We start from the raw sequence: 21,989 nt of genomic DNA, 5'->3' as shown, positions 1-21,989 counted from the left end.
ACGCTGCAGCTCATTATTGAACCAATAACTACGACTGTTTGGAGTCTTTGCAGCTACACTGATTCATAAACTGCTTTTAACTGGACTCAGTGTCTGGAAACATTTTCCTGTAAATTTGAAAGTGTTGCATTTTGCAAAATCTTAGATATCATCTTACTAAAATAAATTAGGTTGATGGTTGATGTCAGACTTCTACAGGATGAATTTTGTAATTTAAAGCAGGATTCATGGTTCGAATTTAGTTTTTTTACTACTTAAGGACAGAAAAGTATATTGTGAATGCAGCACTGTGATATTATTCGATTACGAAGTTGTTATGGAGAAGAAGTTGACAACCAGCAGATATAGAAAAAAACCTGCCATTCCTTTAGAGACACATTTCTGGGTGTCTCAAGGTCCAGTATTTATTCCATTTTAGCTTTGTTTTAGTCTCTACCAAATTCTCAGAAAAGTGTGTAGCTTTTTGGCTGCTAACTGCTCTCACAGTGACACAGAATGCAACACAAATCTGACAAATCTTGCAAATCTCTTCAAGTTTGGTGCTGATGAGAGCAGACAGTTAAAAAAATAACCAGCAGGTTCAGCAAGCAGAAGGATGGTGTCACCAAATGAAGCTGAAAAAAGCAGATTTTTAAACTTTTTTGCATGTTTTTAAGCATGACAGTGCAAGTTTTACAATTGGACAAATTTCTTCGCTGTTAAGAGACAAATTTATTTATTTATTTATTTTTACTTTGATGTGAAAAACAGCCAAGTATTCATATGCAACAGTTGGCTCTGGGTTGAGGCGACATACCTGCTTAGTTCTCTCCATTCAAAGTAGCTCTCCATCAAAAAAACACATATTTAAACACATATTTAAAAAGATACGACCAAAAAATGTATGAAATGTATAATTCATGCCTTAGAATAGCCAATTCTGATTAATGTAATTGTAATTTTGCCACAATATTTTAGACAAATATACGTAATTTTTCACATTGCACAACAATAACAGTAATATAATAGTAATCTGTGGTCCCTGTGGAAAATCAGTGCAGCTTTACGTTGCGTTTTGGACAGCGGTCAGAATATTTGCGGGTGCAAGCGGGAGCGGAAACACACATTGTGGGAGCAAACAGTAATGGTCAGGACTCCAGCGGAAGCAGGATTAAGCAAACAGTCCCGCACAGGGCTCTAGTTGCTAACTCTGCCTGCCGTCTGTCTGATGCCGAGCGAGTCGTGTTCGGTGGTTTATGTGAGCTGTTTCACGGCAAACAGCTGCCTGAGGTAATGAGAGCAGTGAAGGACAACCGAACAGTGGAGCTGTGGGCTGTTAAACCAAAGTAATGAGTTGGAAATTACGAATATGTTTCATAAGGCTGATGGGAAAAATAAAGTGTTGACTAATAACTAAGAGCAGGTTAGTTAGAGTGAACAACATCTTTCAAATTAAGCTCATTAGATTTTTGAAATACCGTCGTATTTATGGAGCTTGGCTCAAGTTTCTCCCATGAGAATTTAAAAAATGATGGCCTGTTGAAGTTAAACACCTATTTTTCTAACATATAGTCTGCAGAGTCCTACATGGGGACAAATTAGAACATTATCAAAGATCTAAGGTGTGTTAGATGCATTTGGCTGTTCTCCATTAAGAGAAAATGCAGTGTTTGTTGTATGATTTAGATGAATCTACAAGTCTATTTCTTGTTTTTTTTTCATTTATTACATGAAAGTTAAAGGGTGATGCTCATTGTTGTAATTAAAAAACAACCTTGCTTTTTGTTCTAGGAAGGGAATAATCTTTGAGGAAGATGTTTTGGAGCAGCTTTGGACAAACGACATCAGAAACAACATTTTTGAATTCTTATAAGTCCATGTGGGCTGGATGTATATTGTAGATTTCAACTCTTAGACAATCCAATTCTTCTTGGTTAAACAGTTTCTGGTGTGACTTTCATGAGGAGAATAGCTCAATATCATCAGTCTTCCAGGATTATTCAATTACTTTGGGTGCTGGAGGAACAAACTACCTGTGAACACTTCTACCTTTTCACAACTTTGAACTGGAACAAACCTAATGTAAACTACTACATCTAACTTACAGTATTTAATGTTTACTGAACTTATACTTGGAGTCAGCTCCAAATTAACTGCCTTAGAATAGAAATGTTGGGAAAACAGAGAAGACCTGAGTGTAAACGTCACAGATAAACAACCAACATGACAAATTATATAAAAACAGTTGATTAAATTTTATTCTCAGAAATCGTATGAATATGAGACAGTGTGTGGAAGTCTACTCTGAGTCTGTTGTTACTATAGAATAAACAGGTTCAAATGGTTTAATATGCTTCAAATACTGTCTTTTTATGCTTATTTCTAATTCATATATGCTACCATTCAAAAGTCTGGGGTTACCCAGCAGGCAATTTCATGTTTCCCATAACTCACACTTTTATTCATGTGCTAACATAACTGCACAAGGGTTTTCTAATCATCAATTAGCCTTTCAACACCATTAGCTAACACAATGTAGCATTAGAATACAGGAGTGATGGTTGCTGGAAATGTTCCTCTGTACCTCTATGGAGATATTCCATTAAAAATCAGCTGTTTCCAGCTAGAATAGTCATTTACCACATTAACAATGTCTGGACTGGACTTCTCATGAATTTAATGTTATCTTCATTGAAAAAAATGCTTTTCTTTAAAAAACAAGGACATTTCTAAGCGACCCCAAACTTCTGAATGGTAGTATAAGTCCATCTTGAGATAAATGCAGATTTTTTTCATGCAATTAACGGTTTGAAGAGTAGTTCCGATTTGAAGTTTTCTTTGGTGAACTACAGCCCGACACAATAAATAACACAATTAAAACAATTAGATATATAAATATTGGTGGTGCAGCTTTAGGTTTCACACTAAAACTAACTGAAATTAAGCAGCTGCAGTGCAGTTAGTAAAGCTAACAAATATGGCTCCATAGAGCGTAAGCACTAATAGCTATACTGTGAATGTGCAGATCATCTTTAACAATCCATAAGAAATCCATTAATCTTCCTTAATTTATGAGCTGCTTTCCATCTGAACTTCATAGGAATCACTCTCCTATAGGTCTGTAGTGAAAGAAGGAGAAAAAACTACAAAAAACCTACAAAAATGGCAGACTTCAGTCACTTCAAATGATTTAAACCTCACGTCAAATGCACTTTTAAGGTTTCAACGGTGAAGTACGGCCATGTTAGCATACAGTGTCACCTTATATAGGTTTAAATAAATACATGAACCATCACTAGTGTGTAGATTTAACTTCTGACATGTGATAATCCATTATAAGGTTGATTCTGTAAATGGATGCTACATGTGTGACTGAGCATTAGAGTGTAACCTTGTCATAGTAATGACATCACACATGAATATAAATGACAACACTATTGATTCAGTTCTCTTATAATGAGCATTTGTAAAATACACATTTTGTCTTACCAAAGTTCATGGGACAAATTACATGAATTTTAATTAAAGTGTGAATAACATAGTGTGATGATTAATCATACATTGATAAAATATGAGTCTGGCACGAATAACAACTATTGTTTTAATTGGGGTTTCAAAACACACATTAGCTTCGACATTTCATTGAATTATTTATCGATGAATAATTCATAAATGCAAGAAACAGTAGACGAAACACACACAAACACACTACACACACACACACACGTACACCCACGAAATTCTCATCCCATTAATCACAACAAAGTTCCCATGAACCAATCTGCATGCTGCACCTGATCACCCTGATTTTAATTGGATGAAATGAAGATAACCTTTACTCTAATTGGCTGTGGGAAATGTGGCAAAAATGTGTGCGTGCATTAATGCAGGTGATGTATTTTAATGTGCAAATGAAGTGTGTGTGCATCCGTCTCAGACACTCCCATTTATATATGAGCATGTGTTCTGTGAGGTGGCAGGTTGTGAGGATTCAAGGTGAGGCTATGAACAACTTGTGCCCCGGAGTGTGTTGGGAATCGCGGACATCACCGTCTGCAGGGACTTTGTGTTACAAACTCCTCTGTTACAGTGACATTTAGTTTCCAGGTCACTATGGCGGTCCTAAAGCTCGGGGGAATAAGGTGCAGTACGACGCTGCCATGGCGACACAGCCTCAGGAGAGACGGGACGCTGTTACAGTACAGTGTCATTAATCCTCACTGGGTCATTCCAGTGTTTTACAATCATTGGAAACATCTGAAGCAGTAATAAGTTTGTCGTCTGAGTTTGTCACACATCCAGCCGAATTTGACTAGTTCTAAAAAGTTGCTAACTTTATGAAAGGCTTCAAAATAGTGGAAAAAAGCAGAATTCTGCACTCTAAAATGCTGGAAACGAGATTGAAATTACAGTCCTCTCTTTCCTCCCATAGAGCTGAATGAAAGTAATCTGAACTGTGCTGAACCACATTTAAAATCCTGCATAAAAACACTCTAATTCATAGATACTGATAGACACAAGCAAAGGTCCTCGAAGCTGTTCATTTTTGTAGTGGCAAAGTGAACTCAAAAGCATAAATGAGATGAAGAATAATGCATTTTAATGATGTAAAAGTAAACAAGAAAAGCACTCAGAGAGCGCAGGACTCCACCAAGGCTGCTCATTTGTTGTATCATTTCCGATGGATGAAATCTTGAAAAAATCGTGGCAGAAATCACGGCACCATAGAATGTGGCCATTTAATATAGACGTACCCACAAACAAAAGGGAGTTGCGCTGATCACAGGCGTGTGTTATCCACGTGCACGTTATGTACGGATACCGAATCACGTGACCTAAATATGTAGCGGGCGTCGGGAATTGATGGGACTCAGAAACGCCCCCACAATTTAATCAATTGTTCCTTGAATCATTTCCGACGGATAAGTCCTGATAAGTCCTCAGTGGTGAATTTGTAGCAGGATCACAATCATGTGATCATCAGCAGGCAGCTGACTTAGTGTTCACTTGTTGTCATAGTTACAGTGATGTCATGCCGCTATCTCGCAATGATACAGAAATCTTTAACAAATCCGTGGATCCAGACTATAAGCCACATCACTGCCAAAATCTAATCACTTTGTCCTTGTGTTATTTCTGACCTTCCCTGAAAATCTCATCCAAATCCGTTAGTTTGTTTTTTAGTAACGCTGCAAACAGACAGACAGACAGACAGACAGACGGACAAACTTATGCCGATCATCACATAACTCTGCTGTTCCTTGGCGCAGTAAAAATTATTTACATTTCAAGAGGTTTGTTGTTCTGTCTCTACAGAATGTAACCTTATGAACGCCAATTACTTGTCACATTTTTGCTCACTGTGGACTCATTTTTCACTGCAATATCAAGTCCTGAACCTCTTTGGAAACAGCATGACCATAAATAGAAGCACAAAGAACTCAGAAATGTCTTTTTTTCCAGTAAGGCATAATTATAATGGTGTACGTGATAAAAAAAAAAATGTAAAAAAAAAGAAGAAACAAAAACGTACTTTCTTTGATAATGTTTATGAACCACTGACCTTGATGCACTTTTGTTTTATAACGCTATAGTGTTAGAAAAGTGTGGCTCCAGTGCTTCATTGAGTCATGATTTCTGGCTGGACAAAAAATGCTGAACATAAAATTCACATAAATCACAGTTTTCAGCATATATTTTCTGACATATTTAACCTGTTTAGAAAACAAACCTGAATGTAGGGGTTTTTAACAAAACATCCAACTGGAAAAACTCCCAATTAGCTGCCAGGAGACAAAACTTCTGTTTCCATCAAAAGATAAACTTCAAATCAAAATAATGTGCTCAAGCAGGCGACTTAAACACACACGAAGACAGATGGAGCTGAAGCTTGAAAAGGAGTTTCTTGCCAAGATACACAAGATACAAGGCCAGTATGGGTGTCAAAAAACAGGATTGTTCAGGAAAGTTAAAGCTCTTTTAGAAGATGTTGGTCAATTTTTTGACAATTACAAGACAAATAAACTCCATATTCACACTTGATAACACTTCCTTGCAACATTTGTCAGCCTCATTTCAACATTTATGGTTGATTTTTTATTTGGTTAGTTGACAGTGGAGAGAAAAAAAACAACTTTTATTTGAATCTGTCATTGTCTTTGTCTTTTTCTTGTATTAGCATTTTAAATTGTGTGTAAAGCACCTAATGAGAAGTGAAAAAACAAACATCTACAAATATTTACAGTGATTGTAGAGATATGATTATTATATTTATTGCGGGAATAGTTGTTATTTTGGGAAATTTGGTTATTCTCATTCTTCAGGATCAGCTTCATTCAACATGAGGCTCAGTTCTTTGCATGATGTCCACCATATAATAAGAAAAATCTAAAGTTTAATGATAAGCTATAATTATATATATGTTATGGGGGAATTAAGCTATGAATGAGTGGAAAATGTTCCTGCAAAACACATTAGGAGTCAAATGACCTAATCTTGACCGATGGATCTCAAAAAGAAGTTTGGCAACATTTTTAAAACACATCTATGTACCAAAAACAAATAGCAGCCAACTACAGACTGTTAAAGTGGCCCGAAAACTAATTTCTAGCACGGCTGTGTCAGGGAATTTAAGAACAATGAAGTTTTATTTGGGAGGAAATTATTGTGAAATTACCAGAATGTGTTCATTAAAACCTGGTTGTGTGTTTGTGTGTGTGCTCACCTTGCCAATAACAGGGATGTCCACAGATCCCCAGGTATCTGCCCCCCAGTGGACCATGCCTGACGCAAAATCTGCCGTCACGATTCCCAGGACTGACACGCAAACACAGAAAACAGAGTGGAAATGAAAGAGGAATAGCATATGTTGGTGTTAGATACAAACATTTACAAAGAATTTCCAACATGAGTACAGAAAATGTTTCTAAATGACATGAACAACTCTCTTGCGGCGACTACGACGGGCAGTTTTAATGGAATATGCGCGGAAGCTTCATCTTAATTTGGCGACTTCTCTGCAGCAGCTCACCGATGCCGAGGATGATCTTGTAGATGTGAACGGTGGAGAAGTGCAGGAGGAGGAAGGAGAAGTTGATGATGAAGAGGAAGAGGCACAGAATCACACACACCCACTCCTGCAGCCGTTTACCTGCAGAAAAACAACCAAATTAGTTATCCAGGCATCATGAAAATACAGAGTTTACTTGCTTGGCAGACAAGAGAGGAGAGAGGAATCGGGAAAATGCTGGAATAAAGAAGAAACTGAGGTTTTTTTGACTGTGATATTCTGTTTTAATGAACTGGTCGAGGTCCCTGCAGCCACTGGGAGAACAAGTCACTCCTCGCTCAGGGTCAAAGGACAGATTCACCCACAATCAGTGTGTGTGTGTGTGTGTGTGTGTGTGTGTGTGTGTGTGTGCGTGTGTGTGTGGGGTGTTAATATGTAATCAGTCAGATGAAGACAAGTGTAGTCCAGGCTGCAGGGTCGCGACCTCTCATATGTGAAACACCAGTGCTGATGCAGCAGCGACACACACACACACACACACACACACACACACACACACACACACACACACACACACACACACACACACACACACACACACACAAAAAGGCTGTTTCAGGTGGGAGGCAGCTCTCTGCAGGGACGAGGCCAAACTCACAGGTCAGCAGTATGAACTAAAGGACGCAGGGAGAGGGACCAACTGGAACTACTCACACTCCAAACCAGCAATTCAGCAATATTACGAAGGAGGGTCAGACTCCAAAGCCTTCAGCCACACAGCGCCAAAGATCAGAGATGCTGAATTATTGAGAATGCACAGATCATTGATGTAATTTGCACCGTATTCCGTCCTGGTGGCTTCAGCTTTCCATTCACTTGTCTTGAACTTGTCACTTCCGTTCCTGTTTTCCGTTGTCCTGGCTGGAGATATGACATCACCTCATACACGTGCAAAAATAAACTCCAAAACGTCCAAATATACACTTTTCTAGTCACTTCCTCTTTCGAAACCCTTCCCCCCTCTTCCTCCTAATCCTTCTGTCTTTGCCAATCTAATGTGCTTTTAAAACTTTAATGTGTTCAGATCCTAATGTATCACACAGCATTAGCAGCCTATAAGATATTCATGACAGTTTTTTCTAATAAAGCACACCGGCCTGTGCAGTGTGTGCGCCTATAGACCCACGCCACTATGAATATGCTATCAGCCTCTCATAAGGTATGGACTGAAGCAGTCACGGGAGATTTAGAATATGTGATTATGGATATTTCGCGAATCATCAAATGTGACCCTTCACCTTCTAAAAATAGACGCCATCAAAGATGCGAGGAGACAGATGGCTAATTCAAGTGGAGCTGGAAGTTCAGCTCCGGAATGAGTTTGACTTTGCGAATTGTTGCAAGCTGTTTTCAAAAAACTCTTGTTTCTGCTGCTGGCTGGGCTGCAGTTGGACAAGAGAAAGTATCAACCGTCTACTGGCTGCTGTGAGGCTCTGCGCTGCTACACGAACCAGATATTTCTTAAAGTTTCAAGGAATAATTTAACATTTTGCCAATTTTTTTGCCTGATACCACTCTCATATTTGGATGACAAATACAAAATCAACAGCTGGTTGGTTTAGCTTCCAATACACTCCACTGGTTCTGCACTAAAACATCAAAACCTACTTTTAAAACTAACCAGTAAAGATGCTACAATTTGTTCAAAATACATTGGAAAGTGAAATGCATTTGGTGTATTTGTGTTTGCAGATCTCTTTCTTGCCTGGCAGTAGTGATTTCCTGGTATTTCTGAGTCCATTTACATCCACACTATCATCACAGTTTTGAGGTTTATCCTCCTTTTGATCATATTTAGAACACAAAGAGCACTGAGAAACCTGGTTATTCATTTGCCCATATCCATAATAAACAGCAGTAGTAATCTGGTTGCTGATTATTGGGCTGGTTATGCTGTAAACATCACTGATACCTGCACAAACTTGCAATCTAATCTGACATTCCTTTATCTGTTAGCCCACATTTAAATGAATTTGACCGTGGCTTTTGAAAAAGAAGCAACTTTCACGTATAACAGGCTGTGCTTTGTTGTGGATTTTGGTTTACTCATCTTTTTCTCAGCAACAGGACATGAGAACAACAAAAAACGCCAAACACTCCCTTTATTTTGACCGGTTTAAACTGGCACTGCTACCACAAAGAACAAGGAAGATGTTTTATGAAGATACGCTGCTGTGAATGGTAGGATCAGAATCAGAATGGTTTTACTGCCAAGTAGGTTTCCACATAAAAGGAATATGACTTGGCGTATAAATGTGTAACAGTAAACTTAAAAAAGCGCTGCAAGTCAGAAGGCAATGGCAATGCAGTACTTAAAAATCACTGCATTTGACCAGGATCTTAGTGTGAAGGAAAAATTATTCTTCCCCCTTTCTAAGGTCATAATGGCCTTTAGACAGGCAGACGCTGCAGGAGATTAGATCCCCATATTGGTCTGTAATCTAAATCTGAACTTCTCCCAACTACAACATATACTCAAAGACCAGAGAGAATCCTCAGAACTGATGCTGGCATTGCTTGCATGTACTGCTGCTCTGTTGGTGTCACTTCTCCTGATATCGGTAAACACTACTCACAACCTAAGTCTTCTGAGTCTCCAGTGTGACTCTCTGTCTGCCTCCTCATCCTCTCTCAACATCGCTGAACCTCCAAAACACTTAGTACTGTAACTGAACTGTAACATTTACACATAACAATTTAATCACTGAGATCCAGCTACTTCTCTCTATTTCCACTATTTGCGCTGGGCTAATAAAACCAGCAGCTTGATAGGTCAGGTTTCATCATGGAATGAGCACGAGTGAAAAGAAATGTGAGCATACAAGTATGGTTAAGACTATGTGATATGGTTAAAGTGTGTGTAAGACCAGAGAAAACTACAGTACAAGCACCAGTTCTGGTACCAATGAAAGCGGTCACAGTGTTGTACAAACTGTGTGGAATATCACTCGGTTTGTGTTTCTATTTGTCAGCTGGATGAAGCTGCACCTGCACAGGTGATCAGTAGCGGCCAGAAACCAGGAAAAGATCTACACATGCAACAGTAGCTGGGTTTCTTGTGCCAGACACGATAAGATTCATCAAAACTGGAATGAGTGTTTATCAAGGTGTCTGATATTGGGATCTGATACTTGCATGTGCACACACAAAAACAGGCCACAAACACACAAACAGGAGACACAAATGCATGTGAATACAGTCTCTGCTGGTTACACTTTGGCCAGCATCTTAATTTATTTATAAATTAAGCAAATTCCCATATAAATGTAACAATTTATATACTGAGGGGAGTTTGTTCGCTCTATTTCCAGTATTCATGCTGTGCTAATCAAAGCAGCAGTTTGTTACAGCCTCACATTTACTGCACAAACATGACTGGTTCTTCCAACTTTCAGTGAAAAAGCACTTAAATACACTCCCCAATGCTTTTAACAAGTTTGATAACTGCATTCGGCTTTACCTTCATATCATCTGCTTCCCTTCAGGTATTCCATCTCTAGCAACAGCAACTAAATTAAAGGAAAAAAAAAAACAAAAACAGACTCGACCATATGTCGAGGATGTAACCTGTTTACAGTCAGCAGTATATCTGCTTCACAGTGGTAACAGGATGAGAACATCTGTTACTTACACAGAATGTGAGCCTTGTGTGCCTCGGCAGATGAAGCTACTCAACAGGCGAAACAAAATGTCACTGAGAACGCAGCAAAAGTCAAAATTCAAGCAGATAGAACGGAAACACTGGGTAGATTTTATACAAGCAGCTGCTGGTAAACTGCATCTTCTGGTTTCCACCTTCATTCATGTCAGTCTGTGGATCTGATCCCCTTTTAGCACCTGTTCTGCTACATAATTTGGTTATTTTTTTCATAAAGATTGCTTTTTTCTGCATTCTAATACATAAAAGATACATAAAAATAACTCAATATTTATGGTGGTGCATCCTTAACATTGGGTCTCTGTAAATTCAGTGTATTAATTCAGTAACATGGGTCCTGCTCATCGGAAAACATTAGTTAGTCAGAGGCCAGACTGCTGCTTTGCATCATTTTAAGATAAACAAAACTGTATAAACCTATTTTATGCATTTAAAAAAAGTTTAATGTGTATATTTATATATTCTGAGGTGAATTCACAGGTTGCATACCAGGTGTGTGATTCAGGTAATTAGGTATTTGCAACATTTAATGTGAGCTGATGCAATTTAATACTAAAATGTTTGTTCCTCTGACTGCTTTTTTTGCACTAACCGCACATGTTGCAGTGAATTTTACAGGACTTAAATTCCCTCATATATTTTCATATTTAGCTTTTGAAACATTGCGGTACATTTCTTTTTCTTTAGTACTTTTTAAATCATAGTACATTTCACACCTAACTGTGCAATTTGTATTTTAGTATATTTTTCTTATTTGTTTGTATTTGTGGTGGTCACTTTACTCTTCTGCTTGTTACTGTAACAACAGATTTTCCCCTTGGGGATCAATAAAGCATTTTTATTCTATTCTATTCTATTCTATTCTATTCTATTCTAACTGATGTACTGTAACCGGCTGCTAGACAAATTTCCTGCAAAATGACCTGCTGTGCAAACTGCAATCTGGTGCTATTCATGTCAGATAGCGACAAACTATTTAGCACTTTTTTTTTCCTCATCCTTTGCGACAAAAAGCATCGGTTTTGGAGAAATGCAACAAAAGTTTCACCTGAACAATGCATCTCCGTATGAGCGGTGTGTAAACAGTGCAGCTGCACCAAGCTGTGGAGCTGTGACAAGTGTTTACTGTACGAAGTGGATTCCAACACTGTGTTCAGATCCGGTGGAATAATTTATTGTGTTTACACCATACAGTCCAGGTAAAGTGTTTTTAGTGCACACAGCCGCAGTCCATACTGAGGTTAAGTAGAGCGCATTTAGCTCTGTTGTCTCCGAGCTTCGTGTGACACCATTTCCTCCACTGTGCCCCAAGATACACACACACGCACTAACACACACACACACACACACACACACACACACACACACACACACACACACACACACACACACACACACACACACACCTCCAGGGATCAGTACACCAAAATTCACTCTCTTCAGCTCTCCCTCACTGCAGCCACAGACAAACCGTGAACACAAACACACGTTAACAGACATACCACGACGCTCCAGCTGATGGATTTCCTAACGCATCTCTTTCTATTACACACACTCTGACACACACCCAAATTCAGACACTCCATCTCCGTCACGTACCACACACACACACACACACACACACACACACACACACGCAGACACACACCCACGGTGCAGGGCCGTGGAGCAGTGGGGCGGCTGTCAGGTGATGTGCGTCAGTCCTTGGATCCTCCGGCTCCCTGGTGAGGGGAAGGAAACTAGGACAGGCCTCCGCAGAGCGCATACACACTCACTCACTCTCCACACACACACACACTGACACACACACACACACACACACACACACACACACATAAGCCGTCGTCCCTCAGGCCATGGCATTGCTGGATATCACACACAGCTACTCGACAGACACACAAAAACAGCCTCTACAAGCATCTACGATTGGACATATGGTAGCATGTTCCAACACACACAAATCACACACACAATCACACACACACATCCGACCTGCCTTCATTTGGCATACAAACACCCAAAATTAAACAGTTAAACACACACACAGTCTACACACACACTCTTAGGGCCAGAGGAGCGCACTCATTAATATCGTTCTGACAACAACTGGCTCCCTGGCAACCTCTCTGCCATCGCTCACCCAGCAGCGGCCCCTCCCTCCTCCGCCCGCCTGAGAGCGTGCACGTGGGTGTGCACGGGGATTTAACCTGGGCGGAGCTGGGGGAGGGGAACGAGGGGTGCTAATAGGCTGAAATTAATCAACGCCGGCTGATTCGCTGTCTGGGGAATGAGTGGCGGGCAGCAGGCAGGAAGGCAACACATCCTGAATACTAATGGACTAATGGAGAGGGGAGACAGAAAAGCAGAGCCCTGTACCTCTTCATGTTGTCTGTCAGGTCACAGGGACAGAGGGTGAGAGGTTGAAACATGCTTAAATGAAATGATTTTTAGCAATATTGGCAGCAAAAACACAAAAAAGGCACAATGGGGCCAAATTACAAGTTAAATCTTTGCCACATATTGGAATTTTATTGGAATTTTCTCAAACTCTGCACCGTAACAGTCTCAGATAAGAAAATGCAGTGACAAAATCTGCACTTTTAGTACAAGACAAGAGTGCAAAGAGTTCTTCAATCATCCCTGTGTTGAAAAAAACAAAGAAAAGAAGAACAGCAGGGTCAAGTGTTCTCCACACTAAGCCGGCTAAACTTGCAACCACATCTGTTCCTTCCTCTCCGTTTCGGCCTTTCACCTCCAAGAAACTGGAGCAAGTAGAGATTTTGCTGTTTTCTAATGCGTCGTCATTTCAGTGTGGAGGTAGACGTTTTTAAAAACACCAAAGTCAAAGCAGAATTTACATGCGAACATGGCCGGAGCTCAGCTAACAGAAGCTCTGCTGCTCTGTGTGAAGAAGCGTACCAGGCGGCCAATCAGGAGCATTGATTTGTTCTTATTTGATTGCCCCACAGCCACAGCGAGTGTACAGTAGTTAGCGGGACAATAAATTGAGCGCAGGTCAACACTGATGACTGTGGAAGCACAAGAAGGAACTTAGAGGGAGGCAGATTTACTGTTTTACTAAGTTGCTGCCCATCGCGGCGGGTAATTAGGCCACAAAAGACTGCCTGTTTTTGCTGGCGTTCGGCTCAGTGGGAGTTATCAGATCATATCCATTATCAGGAAACCAGGAGAGACTCTGTCCCCTAATGACCTCAATGGGCAAATGATGGAGGACGAGGGGGAAAAACGAGCAGCGAAATGAATGTAGGATGGTTTTTATGGCTTGTTTGGTTAAAGGAATGTATAGTGAGAGGCTAAAAGTTTACAGTTTTGCTTAAAAAAATGTAACATAAAAACAAATATGGCATCTTTTACTTTGAAATTGAGGTAGTTTTCTGATTTGTCGAGTGAATTTGTGCATCTAAAAAACCTTTTATTTCATGTGTGTAAGTGCAAGTGAGCCATCATGACAAATAGAGGCAAAATATAATAATAACTGCAGCCATGTCTCCCAAAAGTTATGTTACTGAACAACTAAAGTGCATCTAAAATCAGATTTTAGGGGAACTAGATTATGTTTGTTTGCGACGTATCACAAATATGTTTTAAATCAACTGATTTTTTCCTCATATGTATCTTTTTAGCCAATCGGTCATATAATAGGTCTGATGGGACTCCGGTAAACCAAACATGTACACTAGACTTTAGCATCAAAGTCTCTACCTCCGTATTTATGATGTCGTGTCTTTAAAGAATATTCTTTTTTAATGTCTTATTATTATTACTGTACAGCCTCAAACAGTCACTTTGCATTTCACTGCACATACTGGACAAACGTCACAAATCTGAACTCTTGAACCTTGAAAAGATGGAGGAGAATCTTCAAACAAGCTGAAAAAGGGTCATATTTTAACCTAAACTGAGCTATTTTCCTAAATGAAACCAAGTAATTTTGGTGTCTAAACTGAATCAAGCTTCTAACAGGTAGTTATCAGGGTGAAAGTGTTTAACCAAAGGGTGATATTTACCTAAGCCTAGCTAAAAAAGCAACTGAAACTTAAAGTCCAAGAATAACAGTGTCACATGGAACTCTTGAGTAAAAGCCATGTTTTTGCAGCCATCTTTCCAGGAACTTTGTGACTCTTTAAAACTGTAGGTCTTTTCCTAGAATGTCTCTTTCATGGTGAAAATATACTTAATTCAAAATAAAAATGGAGCTTAGCTGAAGCTCAGTTTTTGGGGTCGGTTAATTCCACTACAGGAAATTTATATTTGAAAAAAATCCAATATCGTGCATGCCTAGTTTCCTGGCCTGCAAAACACTCACACAGTTCAAACATTTTATCTCTCCTGGCAATTTATTTCATGAGCAGAGGAGTGGAAATATGTAGGAAGCATCTTCTTACTCACTCAATCACTGTGGAACTACAAGTGGACTGTGTGGTTTTGAACAGAGCGGAGCTTTAGGAGTCAGCAGGCTGCAGCTGCTCATTAATTGACTCAGATACATTTAATGTTCAAATAATATCTGGCTCATGTCTCCTTACAGGATGTAGCTACAGGTTGTAAAGGTTAATTAGGCTGCCGTGTTCCTCAGCCAACAAAAGGCGATTAGACATCTTCAAGTTATTCTAGTTGCTTGTAGATGCTGAAAGGTAAACCTGTAAGACTGTGCAGCTGTAAACAACCATAAACTGTCAATACATCTCCACTGCCAAGGACATATATTCCCATGACAATGGGAAAAAACTGGTCTTTTTGATTCTGTTACGACCAATCAAGCGAACACATACACTCAGCGAGGGACGAAACCAAAGGCAGGAACACAGAAAAAAAAGCCCACAGCAAAACACGCTCACTCTGAATAACCACCTACAGAGCCTCTGACAAAAAGAAACTCTGAACGGGAGCCTGACAGCAGCTCAAACAGCGCCTCGACCACGCCTTTTTTCTCGCAGCTTCTTTCATGTCCTCGTCATCGACGGTCTGAAACCGATTCCATTTACAAACACTTATTCACTCTGATGTATAGACTGTTAACACACGAAACCACAGAGGTGCGACAGAGAATGTGAGAGCAGGATACAGCAAGCTCTGCCACTCGTTCTCCTCTTTTAATTCTCTGTCTGTCTCTCTTTCTGTGTCCCCCGGTTTGCTCTCAGCGGATCGTCTTCAGATGGGACTTGGGGAGAGTGAGAGGGGGAGAAAGGGGGGAGAGAGAGAGAGAGTGATGTGGGTGGTAAAAGTGGGTCACATGCTCAGAGAGAAAGAATGAAAAAAAGTGGGGGAGAGAGATGAGGGAGAGCGACACCGAGGGAGAATGACAGCAACATGGAAACATGGGTGAGAGAGAGGGAGGTAGGGAGACACAGAGGGTGAGACAGAGAGAGAGAGACAGAGAGAGAGAGAGAGAGAGAGGGAGAGGGAGAAGGGGGGAGGAAAAGACGGGAGGTTGGATTCCCTTGTTCAGAAGGAGTGGATCAGTCACAGGCCTCTTTCCTTTCATCTGATCTCGGTGGACCACAGAACCTGGGACACAAACACACACACACACACACACACACACACAATAACAAGTACACAACACAGCGAACACACACTCACACACACGCACAAAACCAACATCAATCCAAAGTACACACACACCACAGATGAAGCAACGATACACACAAACACAATATGTATGTCTTTATGTGGATGTGCGCACACAAACACACAATCCTGCCAGACAAACTTAATAAATCCATTACCCTGTAGATTCAACAGCAACAAAGAGAGGAATGTAGCAAATGAGATTCAATAATGGCATACCGACACAATGACACACGCACGCACACACCCACACACACACACACACACACACACACACACACACACACACACACATAAGTACACGTAGACAAACAGATGCATATATCCAAGCACAATAACACACACATGAATTTAACCCACATGAGAGTGTAAGCAGGCGCTGCTCCAGCCTCCCTCCCTTGTGGAGACACACACACACACACACACACACACACAACACACACACACACACACACACACACACACACACACATACAAAAAAAAAAAAAAGGATGGACAGATCCCATCATGTGTGTTTTCCTTTGTGTGCGAGTGTGTGTTGTGTTGCTGTATGCCATCCCCTCATCTCCTGGGCTTTCTGCTACCACAATATTCATCTGCAGTCCTCATAAGGATAATTACACACACACTACACACACACACACTACACACACACACACACACACACACACACACACACACACACATAAGTACACGTAGACAAACAGATGCATATATCCAAGCACAATAACACACACATGAATTTAACCCACATGAGAGTGTAAGCAGGCGCTGCTCCAGCCTCCCTCCCTTGTGGAGACACACACACACACACACACACACACACAAAACACACACACACACACACACACACACACACACACACATACAAAAAAAAAAAAAAGGATGGACAGATCCCATCATGTGTGTTTTCCTTTGTGTGCGAGTGTGTGTTGTGTTGCTGTATGCCATCCCCTCATCTCCTGGGCTTTCTGCTACCACAATATTCATCTGCAGTCCTCATAAGGATAATTACACACACACTACACACACACACACTACACACACACACACACACACACACAGCTCGTCTCTGAAAACAGCATTCCCAGCTCCACTCCTGCGCTGGTCAAGGTCAATAGCAAAATCCTGCCTAGAAGGCTCGCCTAAAGCCATGGATGCACTGTGTGTGTGTCTCTAAATTTTGCGCGGACGCCGTTCATGTGTATGTGCGCTGTGCAGTATCTTTGTCTGCAGAAATAAAATGCACACCCTCAGTGTTGTCCATTCAGAGAAAACACATCAACCTTCTGACTGTTGCTGGTTAAATCCTCGCTGTTTACTAATTAATAGAAATCCTTGTATTTTGACATGAAACTGTGAATTTAAAGTCATTTAAGTGGCTCATTTTAGAGCTTTAGATAAGGTTCTTTATGCCGCTGTCACTGTAGATTCTCTTTTTTGATTGGGTGGAAGCTGCAGATGCACTCTGACGCCAAGAATGCAGGTAAAGTTCTACATTCATGCAGCTGCAACAAACAAGAACAATAAAAAAACGTAACTGCAAGCATGATTAATATTTGCAAGAATCTGAATCTTAGCATCAATTAACCTAAGGACGAGGGATGCGAGCACCTAAAGTGACATTAAGCAAAAAAAACAGGACCGAATAAGTGTGTTTGAGAAGGCACAAGTTAAGAAAAAAAGTTGTCCTCCCCTAAAATGAGAGTTATAATAATCTGTTTTATTAATGGTTGAGTCAGATTTCATAGCAACAGGAGGTTTTTCTCTTTTTTTTCCAGACCTTGTCAACGTCTTGTGAACGTCTTCCTGTTTAGCTACGTGTTGCCTAGCAACCCAATCAGCAGGAGCTCAAGAGCTATGTTTTACCATACTTAAAACAGTATTTTACCGTAGAGTAGTTGCATACGTAATCAAACAAGTAGTTCTTTTAAATTTGATTACATGTGGCATTTTGTTAGAGCCACGATCGAAGCTGCTGAGGGAAGATTGTGTCGTTGCAGTAGCAGCTCCAAAGCTTTAGACCGTCAAATGTTTCTTCTCTATTGAAATGTTTAAGCAAATTGTGTTTTTGTTGGCTTCTGGTTGCTCTAAACCATTTGCAGAAAAATCACACCAATATCACGTGTAAAAACACACGTGTTTACATGTGGTTTTGCACCGTTAACACACAAAACCACAGAGGTGTGATAGAGAATGTGAGAGCAGAATACAGCAAGCTCTGCCACTCGTTTTCCTTTTTTTTTCTCTTTTAATTGGAATATATGGATCACATGTAAAACCAGTACTTTCTACATTGGAAACTTGTTTTTCTAACACTTTCATGGTGTGTACGTGTGTGTAAACCATTGTTTTATCACGTGAAATCCATGAGTTACATGTAGAAGAAGAAAAGCACTCAGAGAGCGCAGTACTCCACCAAGGCTGCTCAGCCATTGTATCATTTTGGACGGATGAAATCTTTAATAAAAAATGACCTTGCGCTGAGCACAGTCATGTGTTATGCATGTGTACGTTACGTACGGATACCGAATGGCGTGACCTAAATATGTAGCGGCCGGTAGGAATTGATGGGACTCGGAAACACGCCCACAATTTAGCAGTTGATCCTTATATCATTTCCAATGGATAAGTCCCGAGTCATCTGCAGCGGTGGATTTGTACTAGGATGGCAATCATGTGATCATCAGCAGGCAGCTGTGGTAGTGTTCACTTGTTGTCATGGTTACAGTGATGCTGTGCCACTATCTTGCAATACAGACCTCTTTAACAAATCAGTGGATCCAGACTATAAGCTGCATCAATGCCAAAATCTAATCACTTGGTCCTTGTGTCATTTCTGACCTTCCATGAAAATTTCATACAAATTCATTAGCCCGTTTTTGAGTAATATTGCTAACAGACACACAGATGGACAAATGTACGCTGATTGTCACATAACTCCACCATGTTCCTTGGCGGAGTAACGGGACTAAAAGCTGTGAGGGAATGGCCTTCTTATTTTAGCTGTATATATTTATTCTGGTTCAGAAATTGGTCTTTCAAGCTGCTGTTAGCTGTTTGTGTTAATACTTTATACTACATTATTTTTGCTGTAGAAATTGATTTTCCAAGTCAGTATCCTGTCTTATTTTTTGCACATATTTTTGCCGCTGCCTGGTTGATAATTTCAGTCGATTATTGTTTTAAAAGTGGTATATAAATGAACTTGATTTGTTCTTCAGTGGTGGTGGTAAGCAGAGTAATACTGAAGCTGTAGTTTCATGACTTTCAGATTCTGTGTGGCTTCTTTTGAAATAGGAATTTATTACTTCATATTTTATTAACCTTCTGAACCAGGGCACTTACTGGCCACTATTACACCATTAATCACAGCAAGAAACTGCAAAAACGGGAAGAAATGTCAGACTTTTTACTTCATGAAAGTCCTTGAACTACTTGTGTGACATTCACTTCTGTCGGGAAAAACAACCAAATCGAAGCTAAAAATCTGAATGTTTCATGGAAATGTCTTTATTCTACATATATAATTTGGAAATTTGTCAAAACAATAAACCACTTGCAGTAACTAGATGCAGTAAAAAACTAAAAATTTTGCACTTCTCGATGCAAACGTGAAGTACTGTCTGCGTCTGCTGCATCCAACAGTGAAAAGTTTAGGAACCTTTCAGCTGAACTGGGCTGAACTGCAGGCTGTGTTCAATTCAATTCAGTTCAATTCAATTTTATTTATATAGTGCCAATTAGAGGTCAGTTGTCTCAAGACGCTTTACTGAACCCATATGCCTTTCAAAGAGATGTCATACTGAGCATTAGACACAATAAACAGAAATAAAGACACATCAGCCAAAAAAACGCTTCTCTTTTCTTTGCAAAAACTATTCTGGCACAAAAACACTATACTTTGATCAATAGTTAGTGGAAAAACTGAATGAATCAATCTTCTGGGTGCTCAAATCAAGCCAAATAAAGATGACGTGACAAGTATTCGGTGTTAATGAGGCAATTTAAGCAATGCTTGAATGTTTGACCTGTAATTGGCGCTATATCAATAAAACTGAATTGAATTTGAATTGAATTTTATGTCTGCAAAAGGTTAAATTCTACAATTCAATTTAGCAGACACTTTTATCCAAAGCAATGTACATCTGAGAGTAGATGCAACACAAGCAAGGATCTAGTCAGGAGAAGACAACTTGGACAAGAGCCATAAAACAAGTTCAAGAGTAACAACAGGACTGCGGTGCTTACAGGCGGTGAGGACATATTAGGACATTTTTTTTTTGTTTGTTTTTTCAGAGTCTGTCAAGTGAAGAGGTGTTCAGTGAATATCTGGGTTTTTGCTCTTTTCTTAAAGACTGAGAGGGAGTTTGGTAACTCGTTCCACCACCGGGGAACCACAGAGGAGAAGAGTCTAGCTATCAATACATGACTTGGTTTACACCCAGCAGTAACTGTAGTTAAGAATTAAAAAAAAAAAAAAAGTCTTGATAAAAATGTCAGACTTTTTCTAGGTCAGAAAACTGATGTAATCAATTTGCACACACAGCATGGGAGAACTAATCCAAAAAAAAAGAAAAACGTGACCTTTAAAATTACAAGATTATTCACACTTGCAATTCAAATAACGTCTGAAACTGACTCGAGCTCAAATGTTCCAGGACACCACTTGATGTGTGTTTCTGCTCAGAGGAAGCAGGAAACAAAGAAAAAAACCTCTCATTCTGATCTCTGACCTGTAAGCCCTGAAGTCAGCAGTTCATGTGACACTCAACAGAAGTGGCTGATATCACAGCAGCGTCTCTACAACAGACAAATCAGCTGTTTCAGGGCTGAGATCTGCAAGAATTTTCTGACATTTGTAGATCTTCACCGCTGGACACTAATCCACTAAACCAAAGTGCTCCGTTTCTGAAATTATTCATTTCATAATTGTTCCAGGACTCTGTCCCCAGAGCATAATCATGTCTTCATTAAGATCTGCTGTTAGTGCTCAGTCAGCTACAGTCGGTGTTTTTTTTTGTTTTTTTAGATTCATTTTGTGCTCCTATTCCCCAGTGACAGGAGAAAAAGTGATAAATCAGATGTAAAAGATGCAAAGTTTAAGAAATTTTCACTGAATGTCCTGAATGTTGGTACAAATTCACACCTTCCTTCAGTTCCTTCCTCCAGTTTGTCTGGGTAGAATCAGACAAACTGGCATGCCTTTGTAATTCAAAAACAACAGCAAAATAACATTTATTCTCTTTGTTATATCAGATTCAAAAACCCTTGAATGAAGAATGTTATATTTAGGTTTTTGGTAATTCCTTTTTTATTCATTTGAAACCAAAAACAGAAATCATGTGGCTTTTTTCCCCCTTTTCCCCACAAGGGGAAATGGGGGAAATAAATAAAGGATATTCTATTCTATTCTATTCTATTCTATTCTATTCTATTCTATTCTAAATTGTCTTAATTTTAAGACAAAAATTAAGAAAAAAAAATCATTCGGTCCACTTGTTTTTTTGTTTCCAAATGAGAAAACCAAACTCAAAAATTGCTCCAACTTTGTTTTTCTCTTTCGTGCTTCGATGACTTAAGTCGACATAATATCACTGATCATAATTTTAGGCAAAACGCTTAATTATTGTGTTGTTTTTAACATACAAATTGGGATAAAGCGGCAAAATAGAAGTTGGCTGCTCAGTG

The 21,989-nt window shown here is 39.7% G+C and overlaps 1 protein-coding gene across 1 annotated transcript in view; it reads right to left on the bottom strand.

Moving 5' to 3' along the window:
• si:ch211-212o1.2 (uncharacterized protein LOC492735 homolog) overlaps nucleotides 1–21,989 on the bottom strand; it is a 59,372-nt gene that overhangs the window by 20,979 nt on the left and 16,404 nt on the right. Inside the window, exons 2-3 of the mRNA XM_023289888.3 lie at nucleotides 7,010–7,129; nucleotides 6,704–6,795 (exon numbers count right to left, since the gene is read on the bottom strand). Coding sequence (XP_023145656.1) covers nucleotides 6,704–6,795; nucleotides 7,010–7,129 — 212 coding nt within the window. The remainder of the gene's footprint in view (nucleotides 1–6,703; nucleotides 6,796–7,009; nucleotides 7,130–21,989) is intronic.

Source organism: Amphiprion ocellaris, chromosome 3, assembly GCF_022539595.1.
Source record: "Amphiprion ocellaris isolate individual 3 ecotype Okinawa chromosome 3, ASM2253959v1, whole genome shotgun sequence".
Lineage (NCBI taxonomy): Eukaryota > Metazoa > Chordata > Actinopteri > Pomacentridae > Amphiprion > Amphiprion ocellaris.
Note: the sequence above shows the minus strand (reverse complement) of the source record. Positions and strands in the feature narration are given on the sequence as shown.